Source organism: Populus nigra, chromosome 4 (assembly GCF_951802175.1).
Source record: "Populus nigra chromosome 4, ddPopNigr1.1, whole genome shotgun sequence".
Lineage (NCBI taxonomy): Eukaryota > Viridiplantae > Streptophyta > Magnoliopsida > Malpighiales > Salicaceae > Populus > Populus nigra.
Window position 1 is genome coordinate 258,427 of NC_084855.1, and position 18,384 is coordinate 276,810.

The 18,384-nt window shown below is 34.9% G+C and overlaps 2 protein-coding genes across 3 annotated transcripts; both read left to right on the forward strand.

Moving 5' to 3' along the window:
* Nucleotides 1–4,158: 4,158 nt before the first annotated feature.
* Nucleotides 4,159–7,016, forward strand: LOC133690724 (cinnamoyl-CoA reductase 1-like). Its single transcript, XM_062110989.1, has 6 exons — nt 4,159–4,802; nt 5,121–5,290; nt 5,380–5,565; nt 5,729–5,891; nt 6,399–6,588; nt 6,762–7,016. The coding sequence occupies exons 1-6, from the start codon at nt 4,685–4,687 to the stop codon at nt 6,892–6,894; spliced, it is 960 nt and encodes a 319-aa protein (XP_061966973.1). The 5' UTR covers nt 4,159–4,684; the 3' UTR covers nt 6,895–7,016.
* Nucleotides 7,017–10,706: 3,690 nt separating this feature from the next.
* LOC133692096 (cinnamoyl-CoA reductase 2-like) lies at nt 10,707–16,489 on the forward strand. 2 transcript variants are annotated; one of them, XM_062112787.1, is made up of 9 exons: nt 10,707–10,918; nt 11,008–14,218; nt 14,316–14,398; nt 14,567–14,766; nt 14,916–15,091; nt 15,233–15,418; nt 15,520–15,682; nt 15,820–16,009; nt 16,182–16,489. In XM_062112787.1, exons 4-9 carry the CDS (start codon nt 14,655–14,657, stop codon nt 16,318–16,320), a joined length of 966 nt encoding a protein of 321 aa, XP_061968771.1. In that variant the 5' UTR covers nt 10,707–10,918; nt 11,008–14,218; nt 14,316–14,398; nt 14,567–14,654; the 3' UTR covers nt 16,321–16,489. The 2 variants fall into 2 exon arrangements, with proteins under 2 accessions (XP_061968771.1, XP_061968770.1); XM_062112786.1 differs by having other exon boundaries at nt 10,707–14,218; nt 14,316–14,766.
* Nucleotides 16,490–18,384: the final 1,895 nt, after the last annotated feature.

Genomic DNA, 18,384 nt, shown 5'->3' on the forward strand with positions numbered 1-18,384 from the left:
TATAAAACCACATGATCTCTCTTTCATTAGAGATGTGATGAGGTTACGGATAACCTTTGCTGGAAAGGATTATCAGAGGCAGATAGAGGCTGAAGACAACCACGTTGAGTTGGATTAGCCATCTAACTCGCAAAACAAGTCCTTTTTCTTTTTCCTTTTCCTTTTCTTATAGATTTAGAGGATATCTTAATTTCTAAGTTAATTTACGATAGAGTTTTTGTTTATGAAGAAGAAAATCTCACCTTGCAACTCAAAGTGACAATATTTATAACGTTGAATCCATCCGAATATGTTCATATATATGAAGGTAAACCAGTCAATTCTCTTGTCACCTAAACTAACAAAGGACTCTCCCTGCGAGTATTTAAGTAGTGATTGTTTGTTTTGGTTTTTCGAAATCTGACAGGCAGTGTCCCCAGTGTTAGCATGTCCACACTCTGGTCTGCACTTGCACTTTTTTCCTAATAGTTTGTTTTTTTATTTTATTTTATTTTAAATTAATATGTTTTTAAACTATTTTAATGTTAAAAATAAATTTAAAAGATATTATTTTAATATAGTATTGAGGGAACATTATTTAAGATTCCGTTTGGTTACGCGTTAGAAGTTGTGTTTTTTCAAAAACATAGGAAGCAAACATTTGGTTAACAAAAAAAACTACTTACTGTGCATGGTCCCACACCCAAATCGCATGCGGAACGCAGGAAGATGAAAAGCATAAAAATACTGCTTTCGGAAAATTCAACTATGATATATTGTTCGTTGAACAGTGTATCATGCTACCTCCACTGTTCACTGAACAATGGAAGCATGTGTCCACTGTTCGATGAGCAGGGGAGGCATGCTCCACTGTTCATTTAACAGTGGAGTATGTAGTGAACAGTGGAGTATGTGAACAGCGCAAGAACTACACTGTTCACGTGAAATTCTTTTTTTTTTAGTGTGTTAATTTTTTTAATATTTTTTTTAAAAAAACACTAGTATAAAGTAAATTAAATTCACTTGCACTGTAATATCAAATTTATACCTGATAATATTTTATCCATGCTAAAAAAATTATGAAAACTGTAATTTTTATCGGATGAATTTTGTATATAATGAAATTATAAATAGTTTAATGGAATAATAAAAAGTATTTTTTATTTCTTGATGTAATAGGAGTAATTAATTCTACAATATTTAAATTTAAAACCATTAATATTAATATATATTTTTAAATTATTTTATAACCTCAATTTCAAAAGTATTATTAACCAAACACATTAAACTATTTTTTCTTCAACCTTAATTTCAAATACAGTTTTAACCAAACATTTATTTTTTCTTCAACCTTAATTTCAAATACAGTTTTAACCAAACATTTATTTTTTCAAACCAATTTCAACTAAAAATACTTTTTATAAAATAATTTTTTTAAAATCATAATAACAGCAGCTACCGCAAACACACTATAAAGAGTGTGTTTGGTATTGCGGTAGCTGTTGTGGTTGTGGTTTGAAAAAAGTTATTTTATAAAAAGTACTTTTAGTTGAGGTTGGTTTGAAAAAATAGGTGTTTGGTTAAAACTGCGGTTGAAATTGAGGTTGAAAAAAAAGTAATTTAATGTGTTTGGTTAAGAATGCTTTTGAAATTGAGATTATAAAATAATTTTAAAAAATATATATTAATATTGATGGTTTTAAATTTAAATATTGTAAAATTAATTACTCCTATTACATCATGAAATAAATAATATTTTATATAAAATATTTTTTATTATTTCATTAAACTATTTATAATTCCATTATGTATAAAATTCATCCGATAAAAACTACAGTTTTCATAATTATTTGAGCGTGTAATAAAATTAGATAAAATATTATCAGGTATAAAATTGATATTACAGTGCGAGTGAATTTAATTCACTCTATACTAGTTTTTCAGGAAAAAAAATATTGTTCACATCACAATACGAGTGTAACTATTTTTTTTAAAAAAAAAAATTTAACACACACACTAAAATAAAAAAAGTAATAAAAAAAACGTTCATGTAATTGCACTGTTCACTAAATAGTGCAATTACAGTGTGTACAGTGTATCAATGTAAACTGTTCATGTTAATTGCACTGTTTACTGAACAGTGTAATTAGCATGAACAGTAATGAAAAAGCATGAATTCTTTGCTTCCTAAAAATCGAGTTACAGCCGTAAATAAATAGTAGGACTTATATTTTTCTACAATTAACAATTCGTAACCAAACAGATAATTACTGTGTTTTTTAAAAAACACGAACATGAACGCGTAGACAAACGGATTCAAAACGATCAGTCGCGTTTCATGGTCAGCAGGAGGTAACTGTCAGCGTCAAGGTATGGCTACTAGCTGCGTGTTTCATGCAGCTAGCTGCGTATTCATGTTTCGTATAGCTAAAGAGTCCCATGGGCTTACGTTTTTGGGGGCTCACGTCGCGAATTAATTACTGAAAAGAATCGATCGATAAATATTAAAGGCGTTCGGTAATTGATGGTAGCTAGGGAACTCGTGGATTCCGAGATTGCACAGCGCATCACCAAATGTTGAATTGCTAGGCCAAGAAAAAAACTCAAGAAGATGCGTCTCATAACTGCCCTGCCTAACAGACACCGCCTGCATTCCAATAATTTGATGGTTGGTAGGTAGGTAGGTGCTCAATTGAACGGACCACACCGCGTCTCTAGTAATTTCAATCATGGGCCAGACATCCTACCACGTGGCCCAACTAAAATCGGGAAACTATTAACGTGCGTGGGTTTTCTACCATAGCTGCTACCATTCACACACTCCAAATCTCTAGCATGGAGTTATGATGATATTTAAAATCCAACGCGGATTGTTTATTAGATTATATTTAATGAATTTATTTATAAAAATTATCTTGCAATAGAAATCCACAAAGATAAACGTATTGGATAAAATAAAAAAAATAACATTCAAGGTTATACATATTAAAAATATTGTAAAAAATAAATATTTAATCTATATAAAAATTAAAGATGAATCATACCAACCATATAAAAAATAAAACACACCCAATATAATTAAAAAACGATCTTTATTCAATGAAGGATAAAAAACCCAAAAAATCATAGACAAAGGGTATTAATTCAAAAATAAATTTAAAAATTATTTAAAAAACACACACAAAAGCCATTAATATAAAAAAAAAATTAGAAAAATGAGGTCTGGCCTAGCGCCTGACCCGATAAAAAAAAGACACGCACGTGGGTCTTTTATTTTTTAAGAGTTTAATGGCGCGGATGATGCGTCGTCCGCCCCCAACTGGTTGCAATAAAAAACAGACGATACGTTGTTTGTTAATCCCAAAATCCAACCACTAGTTTGGCTGGAAAAACAGCTTTCTTTTGTTTTTACCTAAAAACACTTAAAAAACACTCTAGAAATCTTGTTAAATCAATCCATGTTCTCTAAAAACGCAAAAAACCAGTCCAAAACCCAATACCCACTTGGAACCATAAATCTTCCCGAGCTCAGATTGTGTTTTTGTAAGTGTTTTGAAGGTAAAATAACCCTAATAGAAACCCCCTTATCGTACATAAAAACCGATCGTTTTGGTAGTTTAAATCTTCTTCAACGACAACTTTCTCTCTCTAAGCTGGAATTCGACGATCCTCTCTCTCTCCTTTACTAATAAAGGACTAAAAAAATTAGAAAAATAAAGTTTTAGACAAAAATATATTTTTAAAAAAATTACAGGGATCAATCACCTAATAGCTTTAAAAGATGAGGAATGAAAATGAACTTTCCAAGATATTTCTAAAGAATTACTAAGTTACATATGTTTTTCACTTCAGTTCTGTCTTTTAATTCAACTCTCACAACAAAAAAAACATGCAATTAGATTGTTCAAAAGGGCTCAATTATACAAAATAAAATATTGAGGATCAACTTAAAATTGATCAAAAATCACACTATTGCAGGGAAAATGCGAGTGAACAATAACCATGTCTAGAGAATGGTTATGCTAAGCCATTACTGTTACACCGGCAATGCCTTTACTTTATCTGACTCCCACCCATGTGGTGGTCACAAGTGGGCCTGGCCCACCCTCCCCCTAAAAGAGCTTATAATAATTTCTTAAAGTTTGGGGCGATAACGAAGATAGACAAGAGAATGGAAATTAAAAGTGCCATCGCAATTCCATTCCGTTTATCATTCCCCGGTGCACTTAGGCTGCCAAGCTAGGAAATGACAAGCTGACAGAGTCCTGTAGTGTACGTTCCAGAACACAACAGGACATTTTTTTTGTTGCCGTTGATGCATGTTGCGATAATCTGGATTCATTAATTGAATGCAAATAGAGGGCGTGGGTTTTTGCTCTTGAATAGTATTGTCGTTGTAATGGCAGTTCGAACTTGTTGCTGTAAATTCGTGACGACTGAAATCTTGATATTATCATATCATCATCCAGCGGTTGTTGTTGGCTCTTTCGCAGAAAGGAATGCAAGAATAACCGGTTGTTCTACTAGTTGCGGGCCCTGTTTTTTTCAGGGTGTAGCAGCTAGAAAGCCAAAACACAGGAAAAAGACAACTCCTTGGCAATAAATAAAGGAACCCTAAAAGAACTTCTTTTTTTGTGTGGAAGGCAAGACCAACAGTGCAGACAAGTGCTAAACTAAAAGACTGATTGATTACGAAAGCTTGGAAATGGCAGGAGAGAAGGGGAGGGTATGCGTGACAGGAGCTGGAGGTTTCTTGGGCTCTTGGCTCCTCAAGGTTCTTCTATCTAAGAACTATCTTGTCCATGGAACCGTTAGAGACCCCGGTCGGTATCTACAAAACTCTTAGCTATTTATTTTCATTCTCTGTTCTCGCTTTGGGTTACTTGTATTGCTATGCCCCATTTTCATGTATTATTCAGATCTTTAAGCATTTAATCGATAATACCCAAATTTGCAATGGTTTAATTTTAGCTGCATGTCATTGATTCACTGATGGCCGCATTTTAAATATTCGCATCTGGATTCGGCAGATAGTTGTTGTCAAAAATCGAAGCTCAGCCTTTATCAAGTGGAAATATGGAATTGTTTTTTTTTTTTTTTTAATGGTGCTTTAATGCAAATTTGTTGACAATATCATGCAGCGGACGAGAAGTATGCTCACTGGAAAACCATTGACAAAGCATCTGAGAATCTGAAACTCTTTAAGGCAGATTTACTGGATTACAACTCTCTTTGTTCTGCTATCAAGGGATGTGAAGGAGTCTTTCATGTTGCCAGTCCCGTTCCCTCCTCTACAGTACCAAACCCTGAGGCAAGCGTGCCTAATTAATTAGAGTGTTCAACTGACAGTGTATTTGATGGTGATTGATAAAGAAATATGCCATCTTGTAATGATTTTAGGTAGAATTGATCGAACCTGCTGTAAAGGGCACATTGAATGTGCTCAGAGCATGTGATGAAGCAAAGGTTAAGCGAGTTGTTATTGTGTCCTCTATGGTTGCTGTGTGCATGAACCCAAGCTTGCCAAAGGGTCAAGTGATGGATGAGAATTGGTGGTCTGACAAGGAATACTGCAGAGCAACCAAGGTGATAAACTTGAAGTTAGTTTTTAATGCAAATTTGGAAGTCCTGAGTTGAACATATTTTTCTGGTCTTACATTTTGTAATTCTATATCATGAGAGTTAATCCCACAGACGATTTAAGTTTTTCCATTGTTTGCTATTATCTTTGGTTCTATTTGTGCACCAGAACTGGTATTGTCTGTCCAAGACAGAAGCAGAAAGTGAGGCGTGGGAATGTGCAAAAAGAAGTGGACTTGATGTTGTAACAATCTGTCCTTCCCTCATCTTGGGGCCAATTCTGCATTCTGCAGTAAATGCAAGTAGCAAGGTTCTTATTAAACTCTTGAAAGGTAGCTACCCATACGATGCCCAGGTCACTGGTTCTACCTGTGCATGTTAAATGTCATCTTTACATACAAGTAATCCAAGGAATTTTTTAGTGTACTTTTGATGATTTTTAACACTGAGATTCTATGAAAGTTAAGAGTATTAAATACTCATAATAAAATTGGTCCTTTGATTCATTATTGTAGCTTTGACCTAAGCTGCGTCTGATTCAATTTGTGCTGATGGCTGTGACCCTGTGGTTTGGACTCTGGACTTCCCAGACAGCTTGCCACATTTGATCATACTTTAGTTTTTCATGCTTGGATAACTCAAATATTTAAACATTGCTGTTGTAGTCTGTAACAGTGGCTCATGGCTCACTCGAGGCTAGTAACTTGAAACCCAGGTCAAAAATACATATACTATTTGTTAGTTTAGTTTAGTTTAGTTTAGATATGGTTTGTTCTGAAGCAGAATTTTATGCCATCTTATCATTGCTCACTGGTGTTCTGCACGAGATGCTAATGCAGAAGGGTACGAGTCATTGGAAAACAAACTCCGAAATCTAGTAGATGTTCGTGATGTTGCTGAAGCACTGCTTTTGGTATATGAGAAGCCAGAGGCAGAAGGGAGATATATATGCACAGCTCATGAAATCAGAACAGAGGATTTGGTGGAGAAATTGAGAAATATATATCCTAACTATAATTATCCTAAAAGGTAAGTAACTCGAAACATGTTGTACTCATCCATCCATATTATTCAAGTTCAGTGCTATTCTACTTTGATTCTCTTGTTGGATGATGCCACTCGCTCACCCTTGCAAGGATTGCTTTCCTATTTATTTTTCGCTGTTTTTGGCAATATGATTGCACATCTTCTTGCACTGGCAGCTTCACTGAAGAAGAGGAAGGAATAAATCTGAGTTCAGAAAAGTTACAGAGGCTAGGGTGGAGCTACCGGCCAGTGGAGGAAACTCTCATTGATTCGGTGGAAAGCTATCAGAAGACTGGAATCTTGGATTAAACAAAATGGGCAGTTCATCTTATTCCTTTTTTTTTCCCAATTAATAAATGCGATTTGCTAGCATGTTGTGTCGATGATTCATGTTGATACCGTGACTTGTATGGATATTTGTTTTTCAATCAGATCAACTAAGTCATTAGGAATAACAAGACTAAGCTGTGTTTGTCAAGAAATGGAAATCATGTTAATACAATTTCCTTTTTAAAAAAATAGATTGTTATTGTACTCTTGATGCCGCATGCATAGGGTCATAATTGTTAAACTTGGAGCGTTAAAATATGAATTTTTAAGATTAAACTGGTTCGATAAAGTTCTTAATGATTCATTAACTCTATTAAATTCTTAATCAAAATCTGATCAGTTTAATAGTCAACGCAGCAGTATTGATTTGATAAAGAGCAGTCAACTTGCAAAATCGAATTCGGCGATTATGATAGGGGCATTGAAGTCAGCTAGCTTTTCAAGACTCATGCCATCATCCAGGAAGAGCACAGAACCCTCGGGAAAGACGTTCGAAAAGTCCATCCATTAGCGTGTATGAGAGGGTTCATCACAGAATATTAAAGAACAAATTAAGTGGGAATATATCCTTCGAACATTACAAGTGTTTGCTGTATAGTGATTTTTTAAAATTAAAATGGATTAAAATAATATCTTTTTAATTTTTGATATCATAACATTAAAATAATCAAAAAATATTAATCCAGTACCTTTTCAAACACAAAATAATTCTAAAAAACAAGTAATAACAAAAAAAAAACGAAAACTCCCAGATATCATTATAATTAGACATCCAGCTGGAAAGAGGAAAGCGAGGATGAAAAAAGTTGCCCCCCACGTTCTTAATGACATCCAGCTGGACTAAACCCCATCTAACCTCTAATTAATTAATTATTATTAGACATTTGGGCTTATTTAGAGTATAAACTGAGCCCCCATCAACTAATGTTATTCGGTCATTAATATCGTGTTTTAAATTGCATTTGATTTGAAAAGATTTTAATTTTATGTTTCTTCAAGTTAAATACGGAAGAGATTCTGGCCCTTGATGTTTACATGTGATCCTTTATTGGTCTCCAAGATCTAGACACCCCTAAACTAAGTCTTTGTATCCTAAAATCTAAAGTTTTGACAGTAAGAACTAATCATGGAAGTGATCTGGTCTAATAAGATTTGGATGAGTTGCCAGTGAATCCAAACTATGAATTTTGAAATGATATTGTTTCAAGATAAAAAATAATAATAATAAAACAAGAAAATAACATCATTATGCATTAAGAAACTCTATTCTACAAGCTAGATTTTGAATCACCGAGTTAACTCATTCGGTTTTATAACCATGTTTGAATTCTATCCATGTCCAGCAGCATCCGAATATCAAAGTTACAAAATATTCCTCAGGGTTATGAGCCGAAGTCCCTCCCTCATTAGTTTTTGTTTCAATAGCATCTGCTTGTACTGGCAAAGCTATGTAAATGTTGTTGATCATGGGTGGTCGTAAGCTGACACAACAAATAGCCAAGTTTCTTAAAGCATGAATGGAAGAGAATCATCAGATCAACAATGCGATGGCATTTATGAGAGTCTTATAACGTATTTTCAGTAATTAAGAAGAAATTAGGACAATAATGCAGGCATATGCCCAAATTGGAGATGTGCTTTGCAGGGCCTTACATGGCTTTAAAAGAAAAGGAATTTAATGTCATCATTGTTACAATTAAAACCTGAAACCAAGTTTACTAACATAACTCAGAGCTGAGTTGTTCTAATGAATTAGTTCTGCGAACCAAGCATGTAATTTTTAATTATTAAATGGCAAGAATTTGAGTATAAGATGGCCTTACAATATCTGGAGCGAAATCAGTTCATGATTGCCAGTAGCAGTACGCTCATTTTAACAAAGCGACCCTGCTGGGGAAAAAAAGAAAGAAAGTGACAGACAATGATCAATTGTATGGAAGAGTCACTCATTAGCGAACAGATGAGTGAAGTATCCTGTAGAGACAACAAATTAGAAAGATGATGTGATGAATCAACTCGATTTCAAAGAAACAACTTATGCACCTAGCTATAGACAGCTACAACAACATGTAGTATACAAAACTGAAGCATGCGCAGGTACAGAATCCTGGTATAAATGCATGCAAACCAGTGCAATCAATGATACTATCAAAGATCCCCCATTGTAAAACTATGGAAAATGCAATATGTTTCTCCATTGCTTCACCTTTCTTGCATGTATGGTTTTGAGGATTGAAAGCAGGACAAAGCTAAGACACTAAAGAGGATGAATGATAATATGTCAAACCTTCGACACATACACACCGCATAGGAATCTTATGACAATATCTCATAATTCATTTTGTATTGTGATTGCTACTTTAACAACGAACCTGGCTGAACACCTAGCATAGCCAGCTTCCAATCCCTTCAAAGCCTTCCTCCGACCATTGAAAGAGCAGAAGCAATGTTTTGAGGTTTTCAATTAAATGTTGGTGGGGTTCTCACGGGCAACCTCGACAACAATCCAAAAATAATCTCAAGAAACGGGTTCTTACAGTCGAAAACCTCTGTGACAATGAATACACAACCAACCATGCAATCGAAACTAAACATACACGTCTTTTGTTCAAATTAGTGAACCGACATAATCAAACAACCAAATCTCTTTAAGGTTAAGAGTAAATAAATCTTGAAGGACACCATGGGAAAGTTATATAACAACTTCTGTATTTTTTTTAATCTCATCAGAGTTATAGCAACCAAGTTAGAATTTCAAGCCTAGATCCTACTCAAGCTCACCCTCTATACATATATTATCTTCAACAATGCTAAGGGCTTGAACTTTTCCAAGCCAAATGGAGAAATGTTTTTTTTTTTGGTGATAAGTAATGAACAATATGAAATAACTAGTTCGCGTCTAGAGGCATAGCTGACACTTTATCGAAATCATACTACACAATTTCTGGATGTTGCCAACTGAAGCCTGTATTGGGATTTGTTCCTTTGGCTTGCAATAGAACCTCAACCTTTCGTCCAGTTTGAAAAATCAGAATCTATGTGAAGAAGGAAAGCATGAAAAACACAAACTCCTAGTAAAAAAGAAACCATCCATTGCAAAAAGTAATTGGTGCTCACACAATGTTAATTAGTACTTGCCAGTATCTGCCACCCATCAGAGCTCATCAATGATAAAGATACATTTGATTGATCACTTTATAGGCCTTCCCTTGTTTGATATTCTACAGGAAACAGGAGTTAAAGAGAAAAGGGTCAGATCTCCAGCTTTTCCTCACAAACAATTATAAGAGACATATAAAATCATTTTTCCTTCAGTTAATGCATATAAAAGAAATTATCACATTTAGTGTCAGTTGATTCTTAACATGTCTCAAAGCCCTGGATTGTCTATACCAACTCCACCAGCTCGGCAAATATTATTGCCCTTACAGTCACATAGCACATCCATTCGAGTGCAACCTAACTTCACTCAAAGCAAGAAAAACATTCAGCTGATACAATAATAACCAAATATTATTGGTTATGGATCTCGTCATCAATGTTTACGCAGTATATAGCTTGTAATATTCTATACGAGAAAGTCTTGATATGTTTCGAACTTTGCTTGACCGAGATTGTAGATTGTGGTCGGTATTAATAACTTCGAATGATCTTGCCATCATTTTCGCTCAGACGACTGATCTACAGAAGCCAGGTTTTAACCGTTTGATTAAAAAAAAAAATCAAAATGACATGGTTTTTTTCTTAAAAAACAATTATATTATTTTTATTCATTCGGTTAGCTCACCTAACTTGTGGCCTGAGTCCTGGCCGGTACTCTATGTACATAAATATATAGGAATTATAGAAGAAACTAAAAGAGATCAGATTAACACTCTGGATTGTGAGGTGTTTTATTGTGGATTCAAGCAGTGTTTATCGCCAGAAAGTTTGTTGATCTCGCGATGATTTTGTTCAATTTCTTCTCCTGCTTTCTGCGTCCTTCCATTTATTGAGAGACATGGTAGTTTGGAGGCCACAATTTTCCTTTGCTTTTTAACTTCTTGGCAGCTAGTGTTTTTCTTTACCTTCTTCTTTTTTGAAACCAAACAGATAGAGGAAAGATATACGAGAGAGGCTGTTATGGAGAAGAAAAGGATCCACTGAGAGGGTCTTGCTCTTGCACCAACAATGATGAGGTCGGTGGTGCAGACGATGGCGCTTTCAATGTAGATAGGAATCTGTGAAAACAACAAAGAAAGTTGTATCCTTTAAAATCCTAATTTTTTATGATTTTTTTTTCCTGGTTGGGAAATAATGCATTCTTTTTTATTTGTGGTTTTTGGTTAATGGGTTTTGATTTCTGGGATATATCTGCACTTTTACTACATGCTGGGTTTTAGATTTTAATCTAATTTCTTCATTTGTGGGATTTTCATTCTTCGGTTTGGGTGTTATTTATGTGTTATTGCATTAAATTATTACTAATGTTGCTGGCTTTTTTTTTTCTTGATGAATTAAAATTGTATTAACAACTCTCTCTATGAAGTTGGTAGCGATTCAGAGCAGAGTTCGAATGTTGTTGCCGTAGTGGCCTTCTCTTGCATCAAGGGCAATATGGCAAGGTTTTGGCATGTGAGTTTCGTTTTTTGCTGCTCAAGCATCTATATTTTTTTTCATTTTTCAAATTCATCTTCTTCTATTTGGTTGCAAGCTACATGTTGCTGGGTTAATTGTGTGTTTCTCGGGGTTGGAATTTGAATTTAGATGTTTTTCATCTTAAAAGGTTTAAAATTTGGAGAAAGAATAGTTGTTGTAGCTTGCTGGCTTAGGGATAAGTTGGTTAGGTTAATTCTTTTGAAGGCATTAACAAGCTTTTCATGCATTTTTTTATGTGCACGTAAGGAATTATATAACGATTCATCATGCAACTTATTCACCTCCATTCATGGATCAAACACAGACCATGTTTCCTTCTGGTTTAGGTCTCTGCTTTGAGTTTTTCCAGTTGATTTGCATCCATGGGTTTAGTGTTAGGGAACTAACTGAATTAGACTTTAAGCCTTTTCCATCATCCATGAGGTAGTCCTTTACCGAGCCATCTATGTGTAATCGTGTTTTAAAAAATAAATTAGAGTTGTGCGGTAGCATTGTGAATGACAAGAGGCAGATAATAGGGTAGGTGTTTTAATGAGTTTGGACTATCTTCTTTACATGTTGCACACAAGGTGTTTGACAAGGATTTTGAGAGAGATGTGTTTTATTTTGAAGTTGTTGCTTGGATTATATTCTTGCTGTATGTTGAGCTTTTAAGCCCTTTTTTGGATTCTTGATGCACTTAGGAAAAGACAAGTTAATTAAATGATGTTTGGGTCAATGGTGGATGAAAGAGGCTTTGACAGGAGGTCTTTGTGTTTGTGCATTTCGTGTTTTTATGGATTTCATGCTTGGCTTACAGATGCTATTAATTCTGTCTTTGGTTATGTTGTTCTCTTGATAGAGATCTATATTGTTTTTATTTTTGCTTGTCACGTTAATGGTCCTTTTCTATGCAATTGTTTTATAATGGAGCAGCTTCAGAAAAATTCAGTCCCTCGCATGGCATTAGACAAGGTGACCCTTTTTCTTGGTATATTTTCTGTATTATGCATGGAGGAATTTACTCATTTAATTACAGAACATATGTATATTAGAAAATGGAATCTTGTAGGGTTGTAAAAGATGGGCTTGCATTTCACATTTGCTTTTCGTTGGGGTGATTAAATACTATGTGGAGTCCTCTATAAAATCATATAGATGTTATTTTGGGATGTTTAAAGAAGTTTTGCGCCTCATTTGGTCAAAAAAATTGGTGTTTTCAAAACCAAGATTTTCTTCTCCAAAAACACTTATAAACAGGTATCTAATGCAATCAGCAGTGGAGAGGTTTTATATTAATATCTGACCTCAAAGATATTGCTGAGAGAGTTCAGAGCAATTTGTCAGCTTGGAAAAATCAACAATTTTTCTGTAGCTGGAAGAGTCGCTCTCTGTATGTTTGCAGTCCATATAGACAACTCATCTCCCCCAGGAGTGTGTGCGAGGCTATTGACAAAGTGCGTCCAAGTTTTGTTTGGGGGATACAATAGAGTACATATAAGAGTGCACTTGATGAACTCAAGGACTTGTGTCATTAAAGATTATTTGGGGATTAATGACGCAAGATGATCTCTTATTGGTTAAAGCTGTTAAAAGATGATGCAATGACTTTTAATCAGTTAGGTTTGGTTCCAAAGAGAAAAGGGTCCATGTCCAATCTTTGGCGTAACACTGTCAAATTGCAAAAGGTTTTCTTTACAAGAGTCAGTTGGATGACTGGGGAAGGATAGTTGATCAATTTTTGGAAGATTAAAGGGTGGAAAATGTAGGCATTTTCATTGATCATGTTCTCCATGACGGAGTTCCAAAGCTTAATAATAACATGAAAGTTATTGAAGTGGTGATGGCGCTAATGGAGAGATTATCTCAACGGCTCCCTGATAATTGCATTCAGGCCATTGCATTAACCTGTCTTCCATCATGCTCGGATAATGGTTCTGATGTAGAACCATGGACCAGGTGGTGAATTCTCAGCTGTTACGGCCTACCACCAATTCATGTCATGTGATGATTGGAGCTTGCCTAATGCTCTGTGTTAGAGTGTGAAGTGGCCAGGTCTGGACCTGATAATTAGAATCTTTTTATGGCGTGCAATCCATAAGAGCTTAAACACGAATGAATAAAGATAGAGGCCACACATGGACTACCGTCATATTTGCAATAATTTTTCAAATTGAAGTCCATTGTACATGTGTTCAGAGATTGCACAAAATATATGGAATCAGTTCATTGCACAGAAGGACACAAATGTTTTCTTCTCTATGAGTGGGAAAGAATGTTTTGTTGCTAATCTTAGCAGAAATACTTACAATACCAGTGGGAAAGTATGTGTGCATGTGTTGTCTGAAGAAAACCGTTCTTCATTTGACATATTTGTCTATTTAGAACTGCAAGCAGATTGAGGAAGATGATGTCATCTGTTTACACATGCATATATCTATTATGAGCACAACATCATTCAACTGCGATCTTTTTCTTTGGTTATCTTAAGTTTTCTTTGCTGGGCATAACACAACTACTTTTGAGTCTCTTCACTATATACAGCTTCATATCAAATTTCTCGTGGTCCTGCTATTTCATTGCATAATGAAACCCAACACACCTCAACATTTTTCTTGGTGAGGAAAATAATTTTTTTATCCAGCCCGCAGTGAAGCACGGGACACCTGACTAGTATACAATACAGGTCGAGCCCTAATCTTATACATAAACATTTATAATTGTAAAACAAAATCAAAGATAACTGTGGAATTTCTTTAATCAGAGATATTATTATTATACAGAATAGAGACATTGGGCATGGTTATCCAGTAGCATGATTATATGAACACAAGTCATTTTCAAGTCGCCGTGAGTTTTTGGGCAGGTGAAGATTAATTGAAAAGTCGTTGGTGGAAAATTTAATTGACGACGACCATTGACTAACTCAAGTATCAAATATAAAGAATTGTCAAATTAGACTGCAAGCTCAACAGAGAACATGACTGAACATTTTGTTTTTGTGTTATTGGTGGTTGGTAACTTCGTATACAAGACGTTAAGAAATATGGTACTACAAGTCCGCAGGCATCTTTAAGAGAATTGGAACTCAGAATCCGGATTGAGAGAGGGAGTGAGGAAAGATGTCCGATAAAATTGTGTGTGTAACAGGTGCAGGAGGGTACTTGGCATCGTGGCTGGTAAAGTTTCTTCTTTCAGAGGGCTATGTGGTGCATGGAACTGTGAGAGACCCAAGTAACTCCTTTAACTTAATCTTCTGCTACTGATCATTTGACTGCTAGAACTTTGAGTTTGTTTATCAAACTTAACTGGTCTGTTGGCCTTGGAATGTCTAAAGCTTTCACCATTTTTATTTTTTTTTGGTTCATTCAATCTCTTTAAAGGTGATGAAAAGAACGCACATCTGTTGAAGTTGGAAAACGCTAGAGAGAATCTGAAACTCTTCAAGACAGATTTGCTAGATTATGAAGGTCTTTCTACTGCAATCACAGGATGTGCCGGGGTTTTTCACGTTGCTTGCCCAATTCCTACAGATCCTGCCAGCATTCTTAATCCCAAGGTGACATCTTAGCCCACATCAAAACTAGTTTCTAGAATTGAATGACTAGGCTCTCCACTTCCTTAACAGGCAGCGCACCTTTTATTTCTGGAATTGACTTTTTGCTGATGAGCTGCTGGTTGTGACGTGAAATTTCTGCAGGACAAGATGCTGGAAGCGGCAGTCACCGGCACACGGAATGTACTGAATGCTTGCTCCATAACTAAAGTGAAGAAAGTTATTGCTGTGTCATCTATAGCTGCTGTTATGCTAAACCCAAATTGGCCAAAGGGTCAGGCGATGAATGAGGAGTCTTGGTCGGACTTCGAGTTTTGTAAGGCAAATGAGGTATCTAGAATCAACCTTGTAAAAGTTATAGGCACTCACTGATTTCGTATTCTGGCTCAATTATCATAAGCTAACTGATTAAGTTCATTTATAAAAACCAGCAATGGTATTTTCTTGCTAAGACAAAAGCAGAAAAAGAAGCTTTGGAATATGGAAAGACGAACGAGCTCAAAATTGTGACCATCTGTCCCTCCATTATCATAGGGCCTTTGTTGCAGCCAACCATGAATAGCAGTAGCTTATACCTCCTAAGTTACTTAAAAGGTTCTCATTCTAAACATTACTCCCACTTCATAATTTCTATTTGAAGAATTGTATCACCAATTAGCTGATGGGGTGTGTAAAACTGTAACCTTGGCATTTGGGATCCAGCTAACTGATGTTGTTACCATGGAAAACAGATGGATTGGAAACACTAGACAGTGGAACCCGTTCTTTTGTAGATGTGCGCGATACAGCAAAAGCACTCTTGCTGATATACGAGAAGGATGAAGCTGAGGGAAGGTATATATGTTCATCACATGATATCACAACTCAGGATTTGGCAGAAAAATTGAAGGCAATGTATCCCCATTACAACTACCCCAAGAGGTATATCAATTATATATCAAGCTTAATTCCCACCAATAAGGCAACAAATAATGAGCATCCTTCGATTGGCCTGCTCAACTCCGAAGTACATGATTTTATATGTTAAGAAATCTTGTACTCTTCTTTTCCCTTTGTGGCCTTGCTCAACTATGTTGTGTCCATGTCATGACAGTTTTTCCGGAGGGATGCCATCAATGGACATGAGTTCAGAGAAATTGCTGAATTTAGGATGGAAATACAGATCATTAGAGGAGTCACTTGTTGATGCTGTCAAGAACTACGAAGAGAGAGGCGATTTGGGTAAAAACTAATAGCTTGCGAGTTGTTTTGAAACCGAAGATTACTTAGTTTATTTCTTGAGTGCTCAACCTCGTTGTAAGAATTCATGTGTGCTTGATATTGTGGACTGGAATTTTCATAAGTACCTAAAAAACCCTTTAATTTTATCTTTTATAAATAAAAAATCATTTCGAAAAACAATTCAAACGTAACAGCATATATTCCAGAGCTTCCTTTTCTGCTATTGTCTTGGCATGACAGTACCTCGCAAGCTCCCAAGTCAGACCAGTGACTGCTCATTCATCACTTGATCCTTTGGCCAATGTAGACGACACAACGATGACTTTCTTCACTTTAACCTGGGAGCAAGCATTCAGCGCATGCCGCGTGCCTGTCACAGCTGGTTCCATCATTTCTTTCAGTGGCGGTGAAAAAAATATATCGATAACATAGATTTAGATCATAAAAATAAATGGTATTTATATATATATTTTTTACTTTTAAAGTTAAGAAGAATTTATATTAAATGTTTTTTTTACCTTTAAAGTTTATGAAAATAGATTGAACTCGGGTTGATTTTTTATTTTGGATCGATTTTGGTTTTTGAGATAGTTTTTTTTTATGCAATGGATAGGTTTATCATAGTTTTTAATATGTTTTATAAGTGTTTTGGGTAAAAAATAGGTTGAAAAACAAGTTTTTGAATAAAAATAAATTTAAACTCTGATTTTCCAACCACCATATTGGTCGGAATCTGGGTAAGATTAGACGACGTGTTGTTTTTTTGTTTCTCTTAAAAAAATTGGGACGAAACTGCCCCAAGTGCTACAAAAAAAAAAAAACCCACCGGCGGACCCTAACAACATAGGTCAGATAAATGATGAAGTATTGAAAATTTTACTATGTGGAGAAGTTTTAAGTAAATTATTGGATGATGAAGTATTGAAATCATGTGATCTTTTAAATGAAACAGAAGAGGTTGGAGGTTCCAAACATCAACAAGAAGCTACTAGTCGAGCATCACCAGTAGGTAGGTATCCAACATCTTGAATTTTGGTAGGAATATTAAGTGAAAAACATGTGTTAATTATAATTAGAAATTTTGGAAATTATGTTTTGATGTCAAGGATGAACATAATTGCGCGGATGAATTAGTACCGGTAATTGGACAGATGAATTAGTACCGGTAATTGGGTGAGTGAATTATTGCCTGATAATTGAGCGGATGAATTAGTACCAGTAATTGAGCGGATGAATTAGTGCCGGTAATTGAGCGGATGAATTAGTGCCGGTAATTGAGCGGATGAAGTAATGCCCGATAATTGGACGAGTGAATTAGTGCCGATAATTGGCTGGATGAACTAGTGTCCAATATTTGAGTGAATGAATTAGTGTCTCTAATGAGAGAGCAGTACCCCGTGAAACAACTAAAATTGAAATTAATTGGATGAATATGGAGGTGAAGATATTAATGATTTATAATAAAGTATATAGAAAAAATATTTTTATATGGGTGTAGTGAAATGATACATTGTATTTATTGATAATTATGTTGATAAAATATTAATTTTATTTTCAAGACCCTCGCAGCAGTAAAATAGATCCTGCTTGAATATATGCCACTTATATTGATCGACATGTATTTTGAGAATTATAAATTATATAAAAGAGGTTGAAGGAACCTTTGTATTTGTAGAACAAAATTGTTATATGTAATTAATGTGGATGTTATACTTAAAAGTATCTTTGTGTTGGATTAAATATTTGCATTTTATCATAGTAGCTCGAATGATTAGAAATGTTAAAATGATAAAAAGAAGAAGAATTTACCCCAAATTTTTATATTTAATTAAGAAATTTTTTCAGATAAAATAGTGGGAGCTTTACATTCATAATCTAAGTTTTTATTGTTTTTTCTTAAAATCAATTAACTTTGCAAGTTATGTAAACATGTATTGATTGGAAAAGAGGTTTAAGATGATTGGACTATAATTATGATATGAATTGTGTCAAGAATGAAGATGTCGATAACTTGGTATGATTCTATTACAGGGAAAACTCTGCCAAATTTGTTGTTAAAAATAAAATTACACCGA